This window comes from Plodia interpunctella, chromosome 23 (assembly GCF_027563975.2).
Source record: "Plodia interpunctella isolate USDA-ARS_2022_Savannah chromosome 23, ilPloInte3.2, whole genome shotgun sequence".
In the NCBI taxonomy this organism is placed as follows: Eukaryota; Metazoa; Arthropoda; class Insecta; order Lepidoptera; family Pyralidae; genus Plodia; species Plodia interpunctella.
Genome location: NC_071316.1, coordinates 274,688 through 294,833, shown reverse-complemented (window position 1 = coordinate 294,833; position 20,146 = coordinate 274,688). Strand labels below are relative to the sequence as shown.

At 36.6% G+C, this 20,146-nt stretch overlaps 2 protein-coding genes across 3 annotated transcripts in view; one reads left to right on the top strand and one right to left on the bottom strand.

Moving 5' to 3' along the window:
• The first annotated feature begins 686 nt into the window (after positions 1-686).
• LOC128680171 (beta-1,3-galactosyltransferase 5-like) lies at positions 687-2,791 on the top strand. The gene is made up of 2 exons (XM_053763055.1): positions 687-1,460; positions 2,093-2,791. The coding sequence occupies exons 1-2, from the start codon at positions 794-796 to the stop codon at positions 2,338-2,340; spliced, it is 915 nt and encodes a 304-aa protein (XP_053619030.1). The 5' UTR covers positions 687-793; the 3' UTR covers positions 2,341-2,791.
• A 9,639-nt stretch (positions 2,792-12,430) lies between these two features.
• LOC128680149 (cell adhesion molecule DSCAML1-like) overlaps positions 12,431-20,146 on the bottom strand; it is a 204,901-nt gene continuing 197,185 nt past the window's right edge. For both annotated transcript variants that reach the window (XM_053762993.1, XM_053762992.1), the window contains exons 2-7: positions 18,332-18,546; positions 17,573-17,708; positions 17,024-17,157; positions 15,726-15,913; positions 13,159-13,319; positions 12,431-12,657 (exon numbers count right to left, since the gene is read on the bottom strand). In XM_053762993.1, coding sequence (XP_053618968.1) covers positions 12,587-12,657; positions 13,159-13,319; positions 15,726-15,913; positions 17,024-17,157; positions 17,573-17,708; positions 18,332-18,376 — 735 coding nt within the window. In that variant the 5' untranslated portion in view covers positions 18,377-18,546 and the 3' untranslated portion in view covers positions 12,431-12,586. The remainder of the gene's footprint in view (positions 12,658-13,158; positions 13,320-15,725; positions 15,914-17,023; positions 17,158-17,572; positions 17,709-18,331; positions 18,547-20,146) is intronic.

Sequence of the window (20,146 nt, the reverse complement as noted above, 5' to 3'; positions counted from 1 at the left end):
TTCGGCATTTCTTCTCAGCAGTGGTCGTTCCGAAATGCCAGTAGTTTGTAGCTTGTGAGAAATAACTATAAATATAAAGATTGACGAGAAAAAGTCCCTGTATAGGTCTAATTTTTGAATAAATGATTTGAATTTGAATTCAAATTAGGTTTTATCTTTTTTATGAAATGATATAATGAAGTGACATTTTTATTTCAAGTAACCAAGAGAATGATATGTAGTTCTTGCATCTATTCTTACACCCTAATGTTATGTTTATGAAGAGAAGATTAGCTTGCAGAAGTGGCAGTGGGCGGTAGGATACAGCGCACATAACTGATGGCCGATGGGGGGAGAAAGGTTCTAACGTTCTAGTTCAAATAGCGCTCCATCAACCTGGTGGTGTGACGATATCTTCAAAGTTGCAGGAAGACGCTGGATGTAAGCCGCTTTCAATCGGTCTTTTTAGAAGTCTGTGGGAGATGCTTAGATGATATTGATGATGAATAACAGGGATGGTCTCACATATGATAGCTGTGTAAACAGCACTATGCTTGTGGCAAAAGATAAAATGTATATTTCTTAATTTTTTTTTACTTTTATTACAACCTACTTATTTTAAAAAATGTTGCCGATTTTGGCCATCCATAACTGCCAGTTGTTCTAAAACAGACTTTATGGTTTACTGTCACTATGCCATCTTTCAGTCTAAGTATTTAGAGATTTACCAGCGTAGTTTTAAGTTTTATGATAGTGTTAATAACTTCGAATTTGGGGTATCAAGTTCATATTAGTGGCGTTGCAGATTACAATTATGTTAAAAATAATAATGTTCCAGAATGTTTTTCTTCCTCTAATGATGTTTCACCCGTGTGTGCTCAGTACAAATCCCCTACAAACGCATTTACTTGGACCTGGCGATCAATACATGTACAAGCACACAGAGGATGTCTACAACCATCTGATCGATCTGACAAACTTCACATTTCTTACAAACCCAACGCCGTGTAACGACCAACTGCTTCTGTTGGTGATGGTCACGTCAAAATGGACGCATTACGAGAGGCGGAGGTGGATCCGAGAGACGTGGAAGGCTCCATGGGAATGGGCTAGAGTGATATTCCTGATTGGAGAGCCCAGTACATCCAACGCAGCTGATCTCCAGAGCATTCGAAACGAGAGCAAGCATTTTGGTGACATTGTGTTGGGAAACTTTGTGGATGTGTATTTCAATGTGACGTATAAACACACGATGGGGTTGAAGTGGGTCGCTCATCATTGTCCAGTTGCAAAATACATTTTGAAACTTGATGACGATGTGGAGGTGAGGCCGGCGGAGTTCAGAGAGTTCCTCGGCCAGAGGCTGTCGCCGTGGGGCGCTCGGAGGCTGATAGTTTGTAATTGTTACGTGAACCAGGTTCTGCAATCGAAGTACAAGATGTTCGTCAACCAGTACTGCGGTAATGGCGCTTTGTGCCCCGGTTAGTTTATTTTTATTAATAACTAGCTTTCGCTCGTGGCCTCGCCCTCGTGAATTCCTCTACAAAAGCGAAACTATTTTCATACAAACTTTCACCCCCGTTATTGGGGGTTATTTTTGAAAAAAAAAGTAGCCTATTTTTCATCGGGGTCTTTGACTATATCTACATCACTACCAAACATCAAAATCGGTCTACCGGTTAAGACGTAAAAAAGAAAGAGTCAGATAGACACTTGTATGCTATATTACTATATATAAATAACACACAAATTGAGTTAGCGCCAAAGTAAGTTTGAGAATTGTGTTATGGGATACTAACTCAACTATACTATATTTTAAAATACATATATAAACATCCAAGACCAGGGCCAATCAGAAAAAGATCATTTGCCATCATGACCCGACCAGGGATCGAACCCGGGACCTCTCGGTTCAGAGGCAAGCACTTTACCACTACGCCACTGAGGTCGTCAAAATTATAACTTAAATTATTTAGCTCAACCGGTTGAAGATAACTGCTTGAAACTTGAGTTGCAAGATTACAAAGGGGGAACAGCGACACTAGTCTCTTGCACGTTAAGCTTGTACAAAAAGTTTGTGCCAAAATAGTTTACTTGTCGGCTTAATTTTTAGGTTGGGTGATGCTTTACTCCCAAGATGCCGTTCAGGACGTGCTCAAAGTCATCCAATCCCTCCCGTACAGTAGACTCGACGACATCCACATCACCTTGACCTGTGCAGCCATACTGGGAATACCTAAGATCCCGCTGAATTACTTGGAGAGAAGCTGGAGAATGAGGTTTAAACCAGACACGCTTATTAATAGCTTCCCATGGCCTGTGAACCGTGAAAATCATTACATATTTCGACTCTTACATTGATACACACACTACACACTCAATTTGTGTGATTTGTCCGTATGTATTTATTTATTTATGTCTCCTGATACAAGTTGCAACTTACGTTTTATCGCAGTGAGACGCAGTCAACCAATCACAGTGTGGCATTGTGATGCGACCGATATGTATATGGGTATATATATATTTTTTAATTATTATGAATATAATTAAATATATTTGGACAAATTACCCCAAAGTACTATACGAAACTAACTCAACGATACTATATTCTATAACATATGTAATAGATAAGAATCCAAGACCCGGGTCAATCTGAAAGTCTTGTCCTCTCACTTGCCCGTTTTTTTTTTCAATTGTTCTACTCTTTCTCATTTGAGCGTTTTACTATTTATTAGCGTCATTTTAAACTTAGATGTTCAGAACAGATGTGATGGTTCAGTAACTTAGTGAGGTGTTGTATTAATTTTTTTTATTCTAGTTTAAGGTTAAAATATGTAAATTATTTAAAGTTTATTGTTATCTTTATCATATTTTCATCTTCATTTAAAACTGAAAATATAAATATGTATTCTTACAAAATATTCTTATTATTTCGGTTTCGGCTGCCAAATGTCATAAACTCTGGCGGCTCCGACCTCGCTTGAAGAGATTTAACTGATTAGGGTGGTGGTCGCAATTATGGGCTGAGGAGGTAAATTTTCTTTAAAATCTTAATTGGCTCCTCAATACTCCATATGTAAGTACATTCGTCGTGTTCATAGACCTTGCTTGAGCTTGAGAAGTTGCTTTTAAGTGACTTTAATGGAATCAGACACCAATAAACATTTGACAAGAAAGATTGACAAGTGGCCGGTGGTAAAATTAAAGCACCCATATCCGCAACAGTACGCGTGTCTTTCTACTTTTGGGCTTAATACACGCGAGTGGTTATAGATAAAAATATATTTTCCGTGAGCAAAAACAGGAAGTATATTTTTATAAAATTGACGTCTACCCCTCAAAGTTGCCACCGTGTTGCCACAAACAGCAACATAAAAATGATTTATGTCAAAGTTGTGTAAGGAGGCATGAAATAACACCATTTTATTATAGCTCGAAAAACATGTTTTGTACCTTCGTCGTCGTGAAAGAAATTGCTTTAGATAACAATATTATGAAGGAAAATATAAGTTTTGGATAATGATTAGGATATTTGGTTCGTTTCTTGGACAAAAAATATTTTCAATGTGAAAAGTGCTGAAGTAAATACTCGCTTTCTTGTTATCCCAAAAATACTATTTTAATCTTTTGCTTGTTGTACTTAAATGAATCGTCGAAATCTGTTTGGTGCTTTTAGCGTTATTGAGTACATTAATCATACAACAATAATTGGACACATTAAAACAGATTTCTTGAGTCTTCTATTTGTTCTTATTTAGTTTCTTCGTATATTTCAAATCGGGTCAGTGGTCCAACTAGTCGGACCGTGGGTCTTTACTAGGGGCAGTTGTCTAACTTATAAATTATACCGTAGGTACGTAATAATATTATTGGGTAATATGTATGGTCTATAGGCGAATGGAATAAAATCTGATATTAGTGTTAGCAATAACACTCGAAGAGAAAAAGCAACGCTATTTCATTTACTGTTAAACGTAAAATGTAATTTTAAAAGGCTCAAATCCACTTTCCCGACAATAACCAGCTGACGTTCATTCGCATTTCCCTCGGGAGTGTGCGAGCGAATGTCTTGTTCTAAAGCCGCAGTTTCATCCATGGAAGTATTTAGTTTATCTGCTTACAAAATTTGTGGAGTGAATAGAAGATATAATATGGGTTGTTTAACAATCATCATTTATCAATCTTAATAGATTTTTTTCTAAATTACTATTATTTTTTTATTTATTTATCAAAAAATCAAAATCAAAAAGTTTTAGCATTCACAATTCCGATGATTTCCAAACGGCTGATATCTATGGGCTGTACTTTTCCAAATATAGCTAAGAACACTCTCGCTTAAATTCTCTTTCAAAAAAGGTCAAAATTGGTTCAACCGTTTGGCTGCTACGACATACAGATACACAGACACGTTAAAATTATAACTCCCCATTTTGTCTGCGTTCTATAATCAGCGCGAAGGAGAAACTGCAGCATTCTAAGCATGGAAATAACAAATGCCGTCTATAAATGAGTTATGACCGAATGATAGCACAGTGCTCGCCACGCCCGTCCACTATCTTTTTTTTATATATTAGGACAAATCTAACAGATTGAGCCAGCCCCAAAATAATATAATCAGTTCGAGACTGTCTTGTGTTATGGGATACTAACTCAACGTGTATTGCAATTTCCTACTATATTTTGTAACAAATGCATATATATATTAACATCCAAGACTCGAGCCAATCAGAAAAATATCATTTTCCATCATGACCCGACCGGGGATGGAACCCGGGACCTTTCGGTTTAGAGGCAACCAAAGTCGTTGTCGACTATCTGAAGGTTCTGATTTCAATGCCCAGCACTGGCCAATATTTGCACCTGTGACCACAAAGATTTGTTTGCGGTTCTGGGTGTGTTTGTCCGTGTTTGTGTTTGTCCCTCGGACTCGAAATACAAGCTAGTGTTTAGTGTGGATCGGTCACTGTTTTCCATTTGTCTAAAACCTTGATTATCAATCATTAGTATTCCTCACTAAAAGCTGGTAGTAAATAAACCCAGTAATAAAACCTCGAATGGCCGACAGATGTCGCGACTCGATATTAAGGACGTGACGTCATCAGATTCCTGGATCAACTTTAAATTCTTAACGGACATAAAACCAGTTTTATAGGATTCAGTTCATATCTTTTGCCGTGCATATTGTAAACGCACCAAGTCTGTTTCGTTATATATTTTACTGCAAAAAATCTGATTTCCTGGTGTGTTCCTGGTTTCATTCTCTCTGAAACTGTGGTATGCATAAAAATAATAAAAATAATGAAGACATTTTGATGATTTGGTTGTGATTTTAAGACTGGCGGAACGCCAGTATTGTTGTCCATACATGTGTGGGTAAGAACGGAACCCTTATATAGTTCTATATACATAGTTATACATTATAAAGTGATCTCACTTTGTTGTCCGGCTGTCCGTCTTATCAAAGCCCTTTTTCTCAGGAATTGTGTCTCTTGGATTTTTGACTCGTGGGCTCATCAATGTTGAAATGTATATGAAATATCCAGGTCGCGATCAAAGTATATGACCAATGATCATTAATATTGAAAAATTTGCAATTTTACAACATAAAACCTATACAGGGTACTTCCCGTTGACCTACAATCATGAAGTTAAAATTCACGATATAGATAAAGGGAAAATTGGAAATTATGTAACTTATAGTTTGTTTAAAAAAATACTATTTAAAATTTTCAAGTCAAAAATAGTAATATCTCATTTGGAATTTCGCCATCCGCAGTATCAGCGATTAAGGGCGTGTACTTGCGAATGCGTTTGATGAAGGAGTACCCGGTTGTACGGAACCCTCGGAGCGCGAGTCTAACTCGCTCTTGACCGCTATATTAGTTTAAATCTATCATCTAAAAAATATATGCCAGGAGCAAATTACGCTGCGAAAATCCGACATTGTCATTAGTAATTTCGATTTCTTTAACACGGGACAGATTCATTGAGTAATTCAGCACACCTGCCCTTAATACTCGCTATTAGCATTCAGAGGAGAGGAGGCTGTATAAAAGATGCAATTGCTACCAGATGTTGGTTTATAGCGTGTTTGAGTTATTCCAATTTTAATAATACTCACTTTTTTTTTGTCACCATATTGTCGTAGGCAAAAATAGGTCTTACATAAACATCTTCTTAAAGTCTTTCCCATTCATGTGGGGTCGGCACTTAACTCTATCATTTGCAATTCCACTTATAATTCCCTTCCTATTTGTACTTTTTTTTACGACATCAATCCATATCTTATATAATACTACATTATTATTAGTAACTTATTTTCATACCGAATCCCTAAGGGCTTTGCCCTTTTGGAATTGCCGATGGCTCGTTTTAAATTCAGTTTTTATTGTAATTTTAAAATAGCAAAAGATAAAAACATTTCTCTGCGTAATCCTGGGATTACCGACGCGATATTAAAATATCGCCGCTAAATAACGCACCGATTATCACGAAAGCTTTTTAACGGTGGTAATGTGGTGCAAAAGTAGGCGGTAGCGGTATAACAGCTGAGTAAGTTCCCATGCCACGTCGGGCTCAAAGACATCGTGTCGTATAAAGTATCTAACATTTTCCCTCTTCTATTTTTAATATGTTTTATTAATGAGATGTAGTTTTAATATTGATGTAGGTGTTATATATTTATCTAAGTATTTATCTGAGAATTACAATTCGGTAGTTTACTAGATATTTTTACATAATTTTGTCAAATCATGTGTAATATAATCATAATTACAATTTCTATATCCTATTCCAAGCCCCGAACCACACGCCTCGTATAGATAAAAATATGTGGTCATTTTATTTTTTTAGAAAATAGGCGTAAATTTATTTGTACCAGACCCTACTGTGCCATAACTCACGGGGCAAATCGCAACAGATTATTCACACTGAGTGTCCACAATACGGGCGTTTTAGCTAAATTAACGCAGGTTAAATTGTACGCGACTGTACTTGAAAATTATCACTTCGCAACACCAAAAAAATTACAACACTTTGGGTAAATGTGATTACTTTTTAGGTTAACTACGTTAATACAAAAATGTTTATTACTAACTGTGCCCGCAACGTCGTTAGCGTGCGCGTGGTTTGAAATAATTAATATTTACTTTTACATGAAATCCCTAAAATATCTTTAATTGAATAGGACGGGACCAATACAAGCCTGAAAATAACTTTTTTCTTAAAACACTTTGAGACAAATTCGTAAAAAGTATGATAGCATCTAACAGATCGGAAATCCTGGCGATGAATAACATTAAACTCGATATTAACCGCGACACGGTACATTATTCACGAAATAAAGTAACGTACGACCTTATTTACATTCACAGCATAGGCTTGTGCACCTTATAGACATGTTACATTATTGCCTACAATCTTCTTAAGTCTATTGTATCCACAGTAGGAGTCCCGTCGATGGAACTTGTTACGCTACAAAATTGGAAAATTTGCTTGAAGTGGATCAGACGGTTACCGCAGCCAAAGATCTTTTACCATAGTATATTGCAATTTCTATATGTCATAGTTTTATTTACTCTCCTCGAGTTGTTTATTGTACACTATTCCACGTTGTAATAATATCATGAGATTATGAAATCGTTTATTTCTATCGACTATCTAAATTCGATAATACTCCACTCGAAAATAATAGATTACGATTAATTGATTGTTATATATATGGTAATGTAATTGATAATTTGCATTTTTGTTATATTATGTGTGAGTTTTAGGTTTCAATTGATTGTTATGACGCGCTAAACTCATTTTTACGAATAAATATGATTACAACAAAAAACAAGAATAAAATAATGACAAAAGGTTGCCGAGCCGAATAAGTTCAACATAATAATAGCGCAATGTAGCACTGGACCAAGTGTCGAGGAAGAGAGAGAGAGAGAGGCCATTCATTGCCCAACACTACAAGATCATAAACGGCTATTAAATAAATAAAATAAGAGTAATTTAAATAAATCTAAATATACTTTTTAACTCATGAAATTATTGTTTTTCAAGATATTACGAAATTAAATTTCGCTGTAAGTTATCATTATTTATATATGATACATTTAGTGTGAATGTCTAAATATTTTTATGTCTATGTCCCAGGCTTGCTCTCCGTGTTGACTCAACCTGAGGTGAGAGATAAACTTCCCACACTGAGTGATAAAATTGCGTGTCGCTATTTGAGACAATTTCTTGTTTTCCGGTAAATACGTAATTAAATGCCATGGTATTTACAAAAATCTCGACGACCGACGAAAATGACGACCTCGGTGGCGCAGTGGTAAAGTTCTTGCCACTGAACCGAGAGGTCCCGGATTCGATCCCCGGTCAGGTCATGATGGAAAATGATCTTTTTCTGATTGACCCGGGTCTTGGATGTTTATCTATATGTCGCAGCGTTAGATTAAAAGTTACTACTAGCGCCATCTTGTTTGTCGTTTAACTGATTTGATTCAAAACACGATATGGTAACACTGACATATGACAGTTTGTCTTTGGTAGAATGTAAATATTCAATTGTCAGTTCAGTTAGCGAAGGAATGAAATGAATAATTGAACCGTTTCATTCATTGGACAAGAGTGGGATTCAAATCTTGTTCGATGGGCGTTGTCTTCTTGAGATTGACTTTGCTGTGGCGCTGTCGTGCAGAGTGGTTGTGTCGTGTGTCTTTGAGATAGTTTGTTTTATTGTGTATTAATTGTGTAGTTAGTGTGTGCACATAGATAGTTATTGCTTTGAGATTATGGTGAAGTGGCTGTGAGGCTAGTGTGAGAATATAATGGTGTTACTTTGTTATGGATTATCTGTGATGATACGCGTGGCTTTAAGGTCAGTGAAAGAACACGCGTGTGGTGGTGTTCGTTGGTGTTAAATTGTGATTGGTTAGTTAGCACGATGGGTCGTGAATCAGTAGACGTAACTGGCTGTCACGAACAGACCCGTGCGCGGCGGGACACGGATCCTTGCCGTGGTAGATAGGGTTTTGCCTATGTAGTATTTGAGAGTTAGTAATGGATGAAGATAATCCGCGACTTGATAACTTGTGGTAAGAATTCTATTGCCTGTTCATTGGAAACTGTGCGCATTATTTTAGAGAAGTACCCTCATCCTGACAGTTAGCTAAACAGAAAGAAGGAAGCCCACTGAGTCGGCCATGTTATTATTGTTTGTGGTTTAACCTGCGGACTCATTGCCTATCGTTTTAGGGTTACATAAACCCTCCTTATGTCCATATTCCTCCGTCATTTCGTCATATATATGTATATGTTATAAAATATAGTATCGTTGAGTTAGTATCCCATAACACAAGTCTCGAACTTACTTTGGGCCTAGCTCAATCTGTGTGATTTGTCCTAATATATTTATTTAATATATTTAATTAATTATATGTTGAAATGTGGGCATGACCTACTTTCTTTACTTAGATGACGTAATAAAATTGGAAAATTATCCATAATTTACTTCATCTGTATCATTCGTGTGGAGCTCAATAAAATAAAAGCGCAGGGGTTAGCGCGCTCGGCCTGCGATACTGACGGTTAAGTCATAGTTACAATAGTCGGCCATTGGATGGATGACCAAAGATGTATTATCTTTAGCTCCTCCGGGATTCGTAAGGCACGTTAAGCATTTGGTAAGTTATATTAATGTTATTAATTGATGATGTAATATACTACCTATGTTTAAAATAAATATTCTTATTCTTAAAACCACGTTATTGCAATATTATTGTCAAAATACCTCATGTGTTTAATCTACTACTTACAAATGGCACTCGCAAACGACAGCTTCACTCCACTAATCCTCTGCAATATATTTAATCATTTTTGCCCAAAACATTTCAATTTACTTTACTAAGAAAACTCTTCGAAATACTCAAATTTATTTACTTTGAAGAATTTCGCCATTTTCGAAGAAAGTACCGTAAGATAGTGGAGATTCATTCAAAAACAAACCATTTCTTGAAAGCAATCCAACAAAAACTATATTTCTGAAAATCCACCGTCAGCTGACACTAAAAGTTTCACAAAAAAAAACATTCAGAAAGGAGCAAGATTTCAATCAACGTCCCACAATTGTGGCAATAAAAAGTTTGAGTGGGACATTTAAATTTCATAAAAGGACGAATAAACAAGACTGGCGGGAGGCGCCATCAGTTAGGAGATGTTGGAATCACGCCAAACTTAGATATATCTATGTTTGTGGCGGTATTTTTGATACTACTGAAGCTTATTGAGGCCTTATCTTAACTTGATTGTATAGTCTGCAGAAGGTTTTATTATTAAAGGGATTAAATCAAATCAAAATTCCTATAATCAACTTTAGATATTTACATCCGTTATGGACATCAATAGTTGAATGGATAAATTAGTAATGGTACTGTAATTTTTTGTTCATATAATAAATAATAAAAATTGAGCTAGCACCAAAGTTAGTTGGAGACTTGTGTTATGGGATACTAACTCAACGATACCATATTTTATAACAAATACATATATAGATAAATATCCAAGACCCGGGCCAATCAGAAAAAGATCATTTGCCATCATGACCCGACCGGGGATCGAACCCGGGACCTCTCGGTTCAGGGGCACTCACTTTACCACTGCGCCACCGAGGTCGTCATAATAATGGTAAACAACAGGAACATGATGAGTGGATGAACCAAAATTAAATATTTTTCTTGTCGCCCAAAGGCATGGAAATGGTATTGTTACATGTTCCTTAGTCGCCTCGTTTATCATCCACGGGAGAATATGGAGTCCTTATATTAAGGCGGTTGCGGCGTGTACTAAATATACTAGGTAAGTACCTATACTAGGTAATAGAGTGGATAAATAAACCATTACAATTAAATCAAAACTAGAAACAGAAAACAAAAAAATCTCACAAGTATTCTCGACAACACGACTCCTACACAGAAACATAAATTTACATTCACAAGTCAAAACTTTTATTTCGTCCTCGTTTAGCACAAAATCGCTACGTTCCGCGCAATTTGTCGCCGAGACGACGAAACTACAAAAAAAAACTCAACACAATCCACGATAACTCGAGTAAAATCCAATTCCCTTATTCAATTTTAAACAGTGTATCACATTGCCAACTGCTCAAATCTCAACTTTATTTTAACGCACTTAAAACAGAAAACTCAGCGGCAGAAATTGGTCAACCTCTTCAGATGTCAATCTTAACAAACTCGGATCTGCAGCCACTGAAGATCTTATTACTAAAGTTGTAGTGGCTGATTCAGCTTGCGGTGGAATAGATAGTATATTTGGCTGGGAGTCTAGAGAGGTCGTTATTTCTAGAGTGTGAGTCCTGGAGAGTACTGCATAAAGCATCCAGTTTGGAGCGCGGCCAGAAGGTAGGGAAGTCAGCGATACTCATGCATGATAAAAATATGAAAATGTTAGGTTTTATTACGAGAGTTGAGGAGAGTTTTCAATTTAGCGAGAAATTAGAGGATATAAGCAAAGTTAGTTTCGAAGTTCAAGGGTTGGAACAATGAGCGGAACTTGGTGGAATCGTGGGGGAAATGAAATGTTGCGAAGATGAAATTTTTGATATTATATTTTTGGAACATTTCTGTGTATTGTACCCATATTAAAGTTCGAGCTGGGATCGATTTGAGTTCAGAGACCTTTTGGCGATCTACCTGATTTGGTACAAATTATTTAAAAATATTATGTTTGCACAATATTATGATCTATTAAGTAGTAGGTAAATAATTTTGTCGGAAAATTTTTAGTAAAATTAAGTGATTTAAGGATTGTTTGTCTATATTAGGCTAGAGTACCTAGACAGTTTTAATTCTGAACCTTCACATTGTTAGCTATACGACGATTTCTGGATTATGAGAATGAAATGGCGGGAGATTTAGCAGAAAGTCAAAAGCTTGTCATGAATATTAAATTAATTTTATTTAAATTTATCTTTAATTGCCTATGCTTGTCCCACTCTACTAGATAGTGGTATATTTATTTTAAATAGGTACTGAACTTAGAACTTCAAATAAATAGCTTTGTTTTCATTCTCAGAGCTTGTACCATTTCTCATTATGTGTTTCTCATAGGTAGTCTAAGCTATGTGATGCTCTATAATAGATAATAGTGTGCTGTGTGCTGTGTAACAGTGTAGTGTCAAATTCAAATTCAAAATTCAAATTCAAATCATTTATTCAGAAATTAGACCTTCACAGGCACTTTTTCTCGTCAATCTTTATATTTATAGTTATTTCTCACAAGCTACAAACTACTGTAGTGTGTATAATATAGTGGCTAATCAAAGAAGAATACTTACTTTTGTTTTACAGCATTAAATAGCTTCCACTATGTACGTCTGCTCTTGGTAACTTAAATGTGAAAGTAGAAGTCATACTAGTGTACACAATAAAACTACAACTGAGTAACTAATTAATTTATTTACATATTCACATATAATAATTTGTAACATTCAAATAATCATCTTAATTAGTACAAATATCTAGTTGAATGGCTATCACAACATTCAGTTAGCGTAATTGAAAGGGGGCTCGGAGCCCAGGGGGGGACCTTGTGATCATAACGTGAGGTAGACACTGGTGATTGCAGAGACAAGCGTCAGGAGAGCTTTGCTTGACCGACGGACACCTGCGGACAAAGTTACTATATTAGTGTTTGCTTCAACCAATATTCGATAGGTTATCGTCACTACGTAATCCCTAGGAATAAGGATTAAGATAGGATTGAACTTTTGGAGCCGACTGTACATCAGATTGACCTACGCTGCCTTGTGTCTTAGGATGGGTTATATAGAAAAACTGCGCAGTTAAAGTAATCGTTAAAGTTGACTAATGCAACCCACTCTTAATATTAGTGTCTTTGTCTTTCTGAGCTAACGAATTACAGGAATTTATAAATATGATATCCAACGAAAACATGATAACGTACTATCGAAACTATTGTTTTTCCTCAAACTATCGAAGTGCTGTCGATAGTTAACTATCGAGTGGCAACATTAGTTCATACTAAGTCACGTTAATGTCACGTTATATACAGTTATGTGATAAACTCGCGTAAATTTAACGAACATTATAAATCTGCATAATATTGCAGCAACAGCAGACTAAAGTAGTAAAATTATTTAATTACCTGATGATTCGTCCCCAGTGACGGATCTGGACCTAGGTGCGGGATAAGGTGCATCTGCCATCCTGATGTACACAGGTTCACTCTTGCGGCTGTACAGATCGTATATCGTCGATGCACACTCCAGGCTGAACTGACCCGTTGGAGGAGGTACCAGGGTGTACCTGGTAGAAAACAATATATGGAATCTATAAAAAAAGGCAAATGTAATTACAACTTCACACTGTCGCCGAAATCGCTACTCACACGCCGTACATTATGTACTTTTATATATTATTAGAAAAAAATATATTGCAAGAAACAATAATGGTAAGCCGATCTGGCATGATAGGGACCAACACTGTTCAAATGAGTTTCTTTCGGCATTTCTTCTCAGCAGTGGTCGTTCCGAAATGCCAGTAGTTTGTAGCTTGTGAGAAATAACTATAAATATAAAAATTGACGAGAAAAAGTGCCTGTGAAGGTCTAATTTCTGAATAAATTATTTGAATTTGAATTTTTGACTCAGACACATGCCGACGCGAATGCGTGAACATTGCGTAGATAGTACGAGCGCTTTTATTTACCGCAATGAAAAACCAGCAATGTATACCAAATCGGTCAAATTTGGCAAACTGTTCGATGACATTGTGGAGCCGGCAAATAATGACGAGCATATGGCACGAACTGGATTCTGGTTTTCATGTAATAGATAAGATGTAATTTGTTATATATGCATGTTCCCGGTTTCGTTCGGGGCTGTGACGCCGCGAAGCCCGAGGTCTGAGTAAGAAGTTACGTTAAAATTTTGAAGATTCAGTTGTGATTTTACAACCTAATATCTGATTGACGTCAAACCTCCGTGGGAATGCTATTTTTGCCCATCAACTACCTAGGCTATGCGTCCTGGGAGGACATAGAGTGGCCCTATTCTAGGGCGGAACCACTCGGTCATCTAATGCAAATATAACTAACTCTTCAGCTAAATTGTAAACGTCAATGAATATGCGTTCAGAAAATATTCCACGAGAAAAATCAAAACTGCAAACTTTAAATTCACATTATTAAAACTATTAATTCAACTATTAAGACACTTCAGTCAATGTAAATGAAATACTTAATTGAACAAGAGGTATTCATAATCACTAATACTCTTGAAATGTATTATAATATAGTAATCTCATTAAATCTGATCATTGCACGCCAATATGGTCCAATAAGTGGCCTCTTTGATGGAACAGAGCTAATTCATGTATTGATATATGTATGTAGTTATTTTACCTGTCTATCGTATCTATTATTTCTCCATTTATCTTGTCTATCATCTTCCCCAAGTATCCCAAAGGTAAACTGGTCGACAATGCTTTGTATTCAGTGTTTCATATTGTGTCATCAAATTTAATTTTGAGTGCAATCCTAACCTGCTAATATTAAATGCGAAAGTTTGTGAGAACGTATACGTGTATGTTTGCTAAGTTTTCACAAAAAATCTACTGGACGGATTGTTATGAAATTTGGTACACGAGTAGAATATAACCTGGAATTATCTCGAAATATCTATGTCACTTTTTATCTCGAAATTCTCAGGGGAGCGAAGCCCCGGTGCGCAGCTTGTAAATTGCTAATGTAGCTAAGTAAAAATGAATGTTAAGAATCGTTGATTTTGGCCAAACTTGGATAAATTTTGTTCGATTTTCATAAATAATATACGTATACAAAAACTTCGTCCAATCAGCTTTTTGTGGTATAAACAGTTACCTATATGCTTTTACAGGCTATATTCTACTCATGTGGCTACTAATTTTGGAATACGTTCGAACTGGTTTTGTCACTCTCTATCTCCCAATTGGACGTATTCCTGGTTGCTTAGCAGCCATAGATCGTCGGAGCCTAGGGTCTCTTTTCCTAATCTTTATCCTCTATTTCTAACGAGATACATTTGAAACGAGTTTTCGTATATGTGCTTACATCATAGTGCAATTGATAATTGAATTTCCAGATGTCTTCGAAAATAATCTCTTCATTCAAAGTAGAATTAGTCCACTAAGTTGAGAGGCTATGGTAGCAACAAGTGGCCACTCCACAAGCAAATTATCGAGCTTGCAGGATATTCCAGATAATGAGAGCGTTAATTTTAAATCTGTCGATAATCCTGTTCAATAGACTATCAGACGATAAAATGTTATTGTAATATCATTTAGATATGAAACTACATAATTGTCACTAATTATCTTATTCAGTCATGGATCCAAAAGGAGACAAAACATTATATTTCTCTCTCTGTCTTATCTGAGCGTGCTACCGGTTGTGTTATTCTGACATCTGCCTTTATGTTACCTAGTAATTCATGAAAATGATAAAACAGACTTTAAGCTAAAGTTTGTCACTGTTGCACTTTACAAAATTTGCCTTTGACAGAAGGAGACAAAACATACTTTAGCAGTATGATTATCTTTTTATAGATCATAAAGCCAGAATATGGTAATGAACTCTTAAAATCTCAAAATACACCATCTTCTTTAAACATCAGCGGCGTCAAATTTGACTGTGCAACTTAGTGCTTATAGCAATATAAACGGAAAAACACTTACTGTATGACGTCGTGGTTTAGTTTCTTCTCATCATAGTAAGGGTTGTGGTAGACTCTGTTTAAACTGGAGCTCGTGTAAGTGATGCCCATTCTGTAGGGCTCAGCATCTTCAATGGAGATGGCAATCTGACTGAAAGCGCTGCGCTCTTTGAAGTCCAGTTCTGAGGTCCAGGACACAGTCTCTGCTACCTGTTGGCAACATGACTTGTTTAGGGTATGGTACAGCTAAACCCCGAAGTGCAACTAAATATAGATAAGACCTAGGTGCAACCAGTGTCAGTTGGTGACCTAGGTGTTACTTAGGTGCTTATTATTCTGCTAGACCTAGTTTTAGCCTTCATTCTGTCTTCATTGGTTACACATGTGTATCATGTTTATATACTAAGTTATAAGTATGTTTATAAGCGCCATTTGTAAACTTATTTGTCAAATAGATTAATTATAAGTATTAGAAAAAAAACAGATAATATTATAATGAAAACTCGTTTCGTCTCGTCTCGTTCAATCAACAGGGGTTGCAGAGTATAAACGTAACAAAATAAGAACAAATTGCTAACAAATGAATCGCTCTAGTCTGTCGATTGTAGATTCAAAACAAAGGGAATACAAAAATCCTCTCTCACTAATGAACAAAAATCCTTGCATAATGGCATATTGTTTTCAGTTTCCATAACGAATAAAAACAAGGAAACCTCGATAGCGACCTACGCCATTTTTGGTTTTTCATTCATTTTGTTTTGGTTTTTCTGTTACATAAATGTGATTTACATTTATATGTTTGTTCATATTTAAGTTGAATTCGTTTATGTACACAAATTCATAGTTTGATCAAAATGTAGGTACTTTTAGAAGCTCAAGTCCTAGTTATGACCCAATATCAAAGTAAAAAAAAAAGACGAGAGCCGACCCCAGAGCTAGGCAAAGACTGAGAGAGAATGATTTTTTATACTATCGAGATATGGTTATGCATTCACCTGATGGTAAGTGATCACCGCAGCCTACGAACGCCTGCAACACCAGGGGTGTCACACGTGCTTTGCTGACTTTGTGCCCTGTCATTACACTACCTCTCTCAGCCATTAAACTGCAACACAACCCATGTTTGTTTGTGCCCTGGTCTACCTCTGGTAAAATTTTAAGTAGTGATCATAACATCTTAACGTGATAAATTAAAAAAATACCGGACTGATTTTTGTACGGTTTTCACGAATTGATAGTGGGTTTAGGTGTATAAGTTATTATGGTTTTACCCGAGCGAAACCAGGACGGGCCGCTAGTTGTCAAGAAATGTAATCTCACTTTGTGATCATCGATGATCCAGGTTATGTTTGGCACGGGGTAGGACTCGTCGACGGAGCAGTTGGCTCGCAACACGTCGCCGCGGGAGTATACGTCTTCAGATATGGAGATCTGAGGAGCGCGGAATGGCGGATCTGCGAAGATTAATTCGAATTCCAATGTCTGCAAATATCATGTAATCTGACAGATAAATTTACTACTAAGTAGATAAATCTGCCTGAAGTAATTTGCCAGTTTGCACTTGTGAAAAACAATATTATGATAATGTGTGGGGAACTAGGACACTAAAAACACATATACTCGCGAAACATCGCGAAAAAGATGGCGCGATGATTAAGTTTTTGAGTAAGCAGAGGGTACGTTTACCCAGCAGTCCAGTAGCACACATACCTAAGCTAAAAAGAACTGCTTAATTGATGATGTCTTCCCTGATGGGTACGGCAACAGCGAATCTTTTCCAGTTTAGTTCCGTAGCGTGAGCGGATATGACATCTAAATTCAAATTCTGCCTTTTATATGTGTATATAAATTCGTGTGAGCATGACTCACCAACAACAGTGAGAGGTGCTGAGCGTATGTCTGTATGGAACAGCGGCGCGTCAGCAGACACTTCGCACTGGTAGTCCCCGCTGAGCTGCCGGTTCATGTTCACGATGCGCACCTGGTTGCGATCTGATTGGTCCAGCTGGAAGGAAAGGTCTTATTAAGGCATATAGGGAACTTTGAGGAGATGATAAGAAGGGTAGGATAAAGCGAAAAGTTGGAGAAGGAAATTTGCTGAGAAAGTAGAATAGACGAACGCACAAGGTTATTTCCGTTTGTTATGTGGAATCTTCAAAACTTACACATTCTTACATATTATAAAAATAAGACCCCTTGTCGCATCTGTCTGTCTGTATGAACGCAATAAACTAAAAAAAAGTGATAGTGAGGTACCTAAGGTAGGTTTAGGTGTGTAATTTATTATGTCCGTATCCCGAGCGAAGACAAGACGGGCCGCTAGTGATAGATAAAGTCAGGTAAGCAATTACAAATTATAAAAATAACTCGGTTAAAAAAAAAATTAAAGCATCAAGAGTTTCAAAGACAAAACAATGAAGTAAATAAAATCAAAGTCACGTTTATCGACAACTGGTTTTGGTGTACGAAATTTTTTTGTTATTTCAAAAATGTTAATAAAATCTTATTCTATAACTAAATATAGACATTATGCGAAACAAATTCAAAACAATGTTCCAAACATGTCGCATGTAAATGGTAGATCAAAACGATTTTTTTCAAAATCTATACTTCTAAAGCAATACTCACATCAACCGACGCTCCAGGCAACGGGAAGACCATACTCGGTGGCATCTCCCTCGGCACGTAGCGGTAGAACTCAGTCTCAGCTCGATACCACCTTATGCTGTACAGTGGCGCCCCTTCAAGGTCATAGGAACACTGGAGCAGTGCCGACTGGCCCTCTCCTGAGTAGACTGCGCGCGGGACCGTGATGGACAGGTTTCGGAGGGACCAAACGCCACCTGAAACAATTAGATAAAAAATTTAGTTTTCTTGATTTAATTTTAGATGTGGATGTAGGGAAGAATGCTGCAAAACATTTACAGTAGGCAGAAGGAAAGGTGGGCTAAAATAGCCACATAGCCCGGCTTCTGCTGGCTGGTGATTAAAAAGAGGCCGTCCCAACAAGGTTACAACTAAGATAATCGAAAGATTTCGATGGATAAGAATCGGTTGATGAGAGGCCTTTTCATAGCAGTGGGACACCAGCGACTCAATAACGTAAGAAGGATCACACATATAGTCTTCATGTCCATGATACAGCAGATAAAATGGAGAACTTGATCAAAGAGGCCACGACGACAAAGTGATCAGCGTGGCCACATTAGTCATTTACCCTCTAAAAACGACTCGACAAGAAGGAGACATACTCCTACCCCGGTGGGGCCACGTGTTGCGTAAATCTGGCAAAAGAGGTATGGCGTCAGTGATGGTAGACAGTTAGAAACACGAAAAAGAACATACGTACTTTCATCTCAGATAATGATATTTTCTCTGGGAAACCAGCACAGATAAGCCACGATAGGCACTTCAAATAGTTTTTTCTTTTAAGTAATAAAATGGTAATATTCTCTATTTGAAGTTCTGAATCTAACCAAAATGTGCAATCGCTTGGTCGTGTCCCATTCTATAAAAAACCTGATGGCCGATGCTCCTCACGTACTCCTATTTTATCCGAATTTTGTTATCTTTTGCATTCAAATGGGGAAACACTTTTGAATTGTATCAAATATAGTTTGGTCCTTTTACGAATCTTTAGGAAAGGTCAGAATTCCATCCCTAACCACTGACCCGAAAATACGAGAAGTTTTGATATTATTTTCATTCACAGTTCCATAAACTTACTAGAATTTCCATAATATTTATTCTTTATGGTTTTGTAAATATATTGACGAAATATGTACTTCCTTTACAACTGCCCAATAAAAATATTTCTTTCATGTATTATCTGCTGGAAGTATTATATTATAAATATATATTTGCATATCAATAAATAAATAAATTCAAATTTGCGTGCTCGCGGTTGCATTCGGACCTGTACCATGAAGCCCGGGTTCAGCCTGAAAATAAGTTCTAAATTTTTCTGTTATTGTACGACCGGCCGTCTGCCTTATGTTAACCCTCTTCGGATACATGCGTGCTGCTGACGATTAGACAAAACAGCATACTTTGCGTTTTTCTGCGCATGTTAAAGTTAACGTCGGCCATCGTATAATTGACGGTGCAACCCACTCTTATAGACGTAATATACAAATAGAATTTAGGTGTTAATTCCAAACAATTTTATAGCAAGTTCACGAAAGGTTAGGAAAGATATTTATGTATAACCACATTTAGACGTTATCAAAACTTGTTTCAGCCTAGGTCTGGCTCAGTCGGATGAGTTTTAATACTAATTTGATTTAGAAGTTTTGGTATTTAATTAAACTTGATTTTCGGAAATTTTCAGTTAAGTAGATAAAAAGGCAGACGATATGATGATGAAGCTAAGTATAATCTCATCTCGCAAATATTATAAAGGTGAAAGTTTGTGAGTATGTTTGTAAATTTTGTATTTAAGTA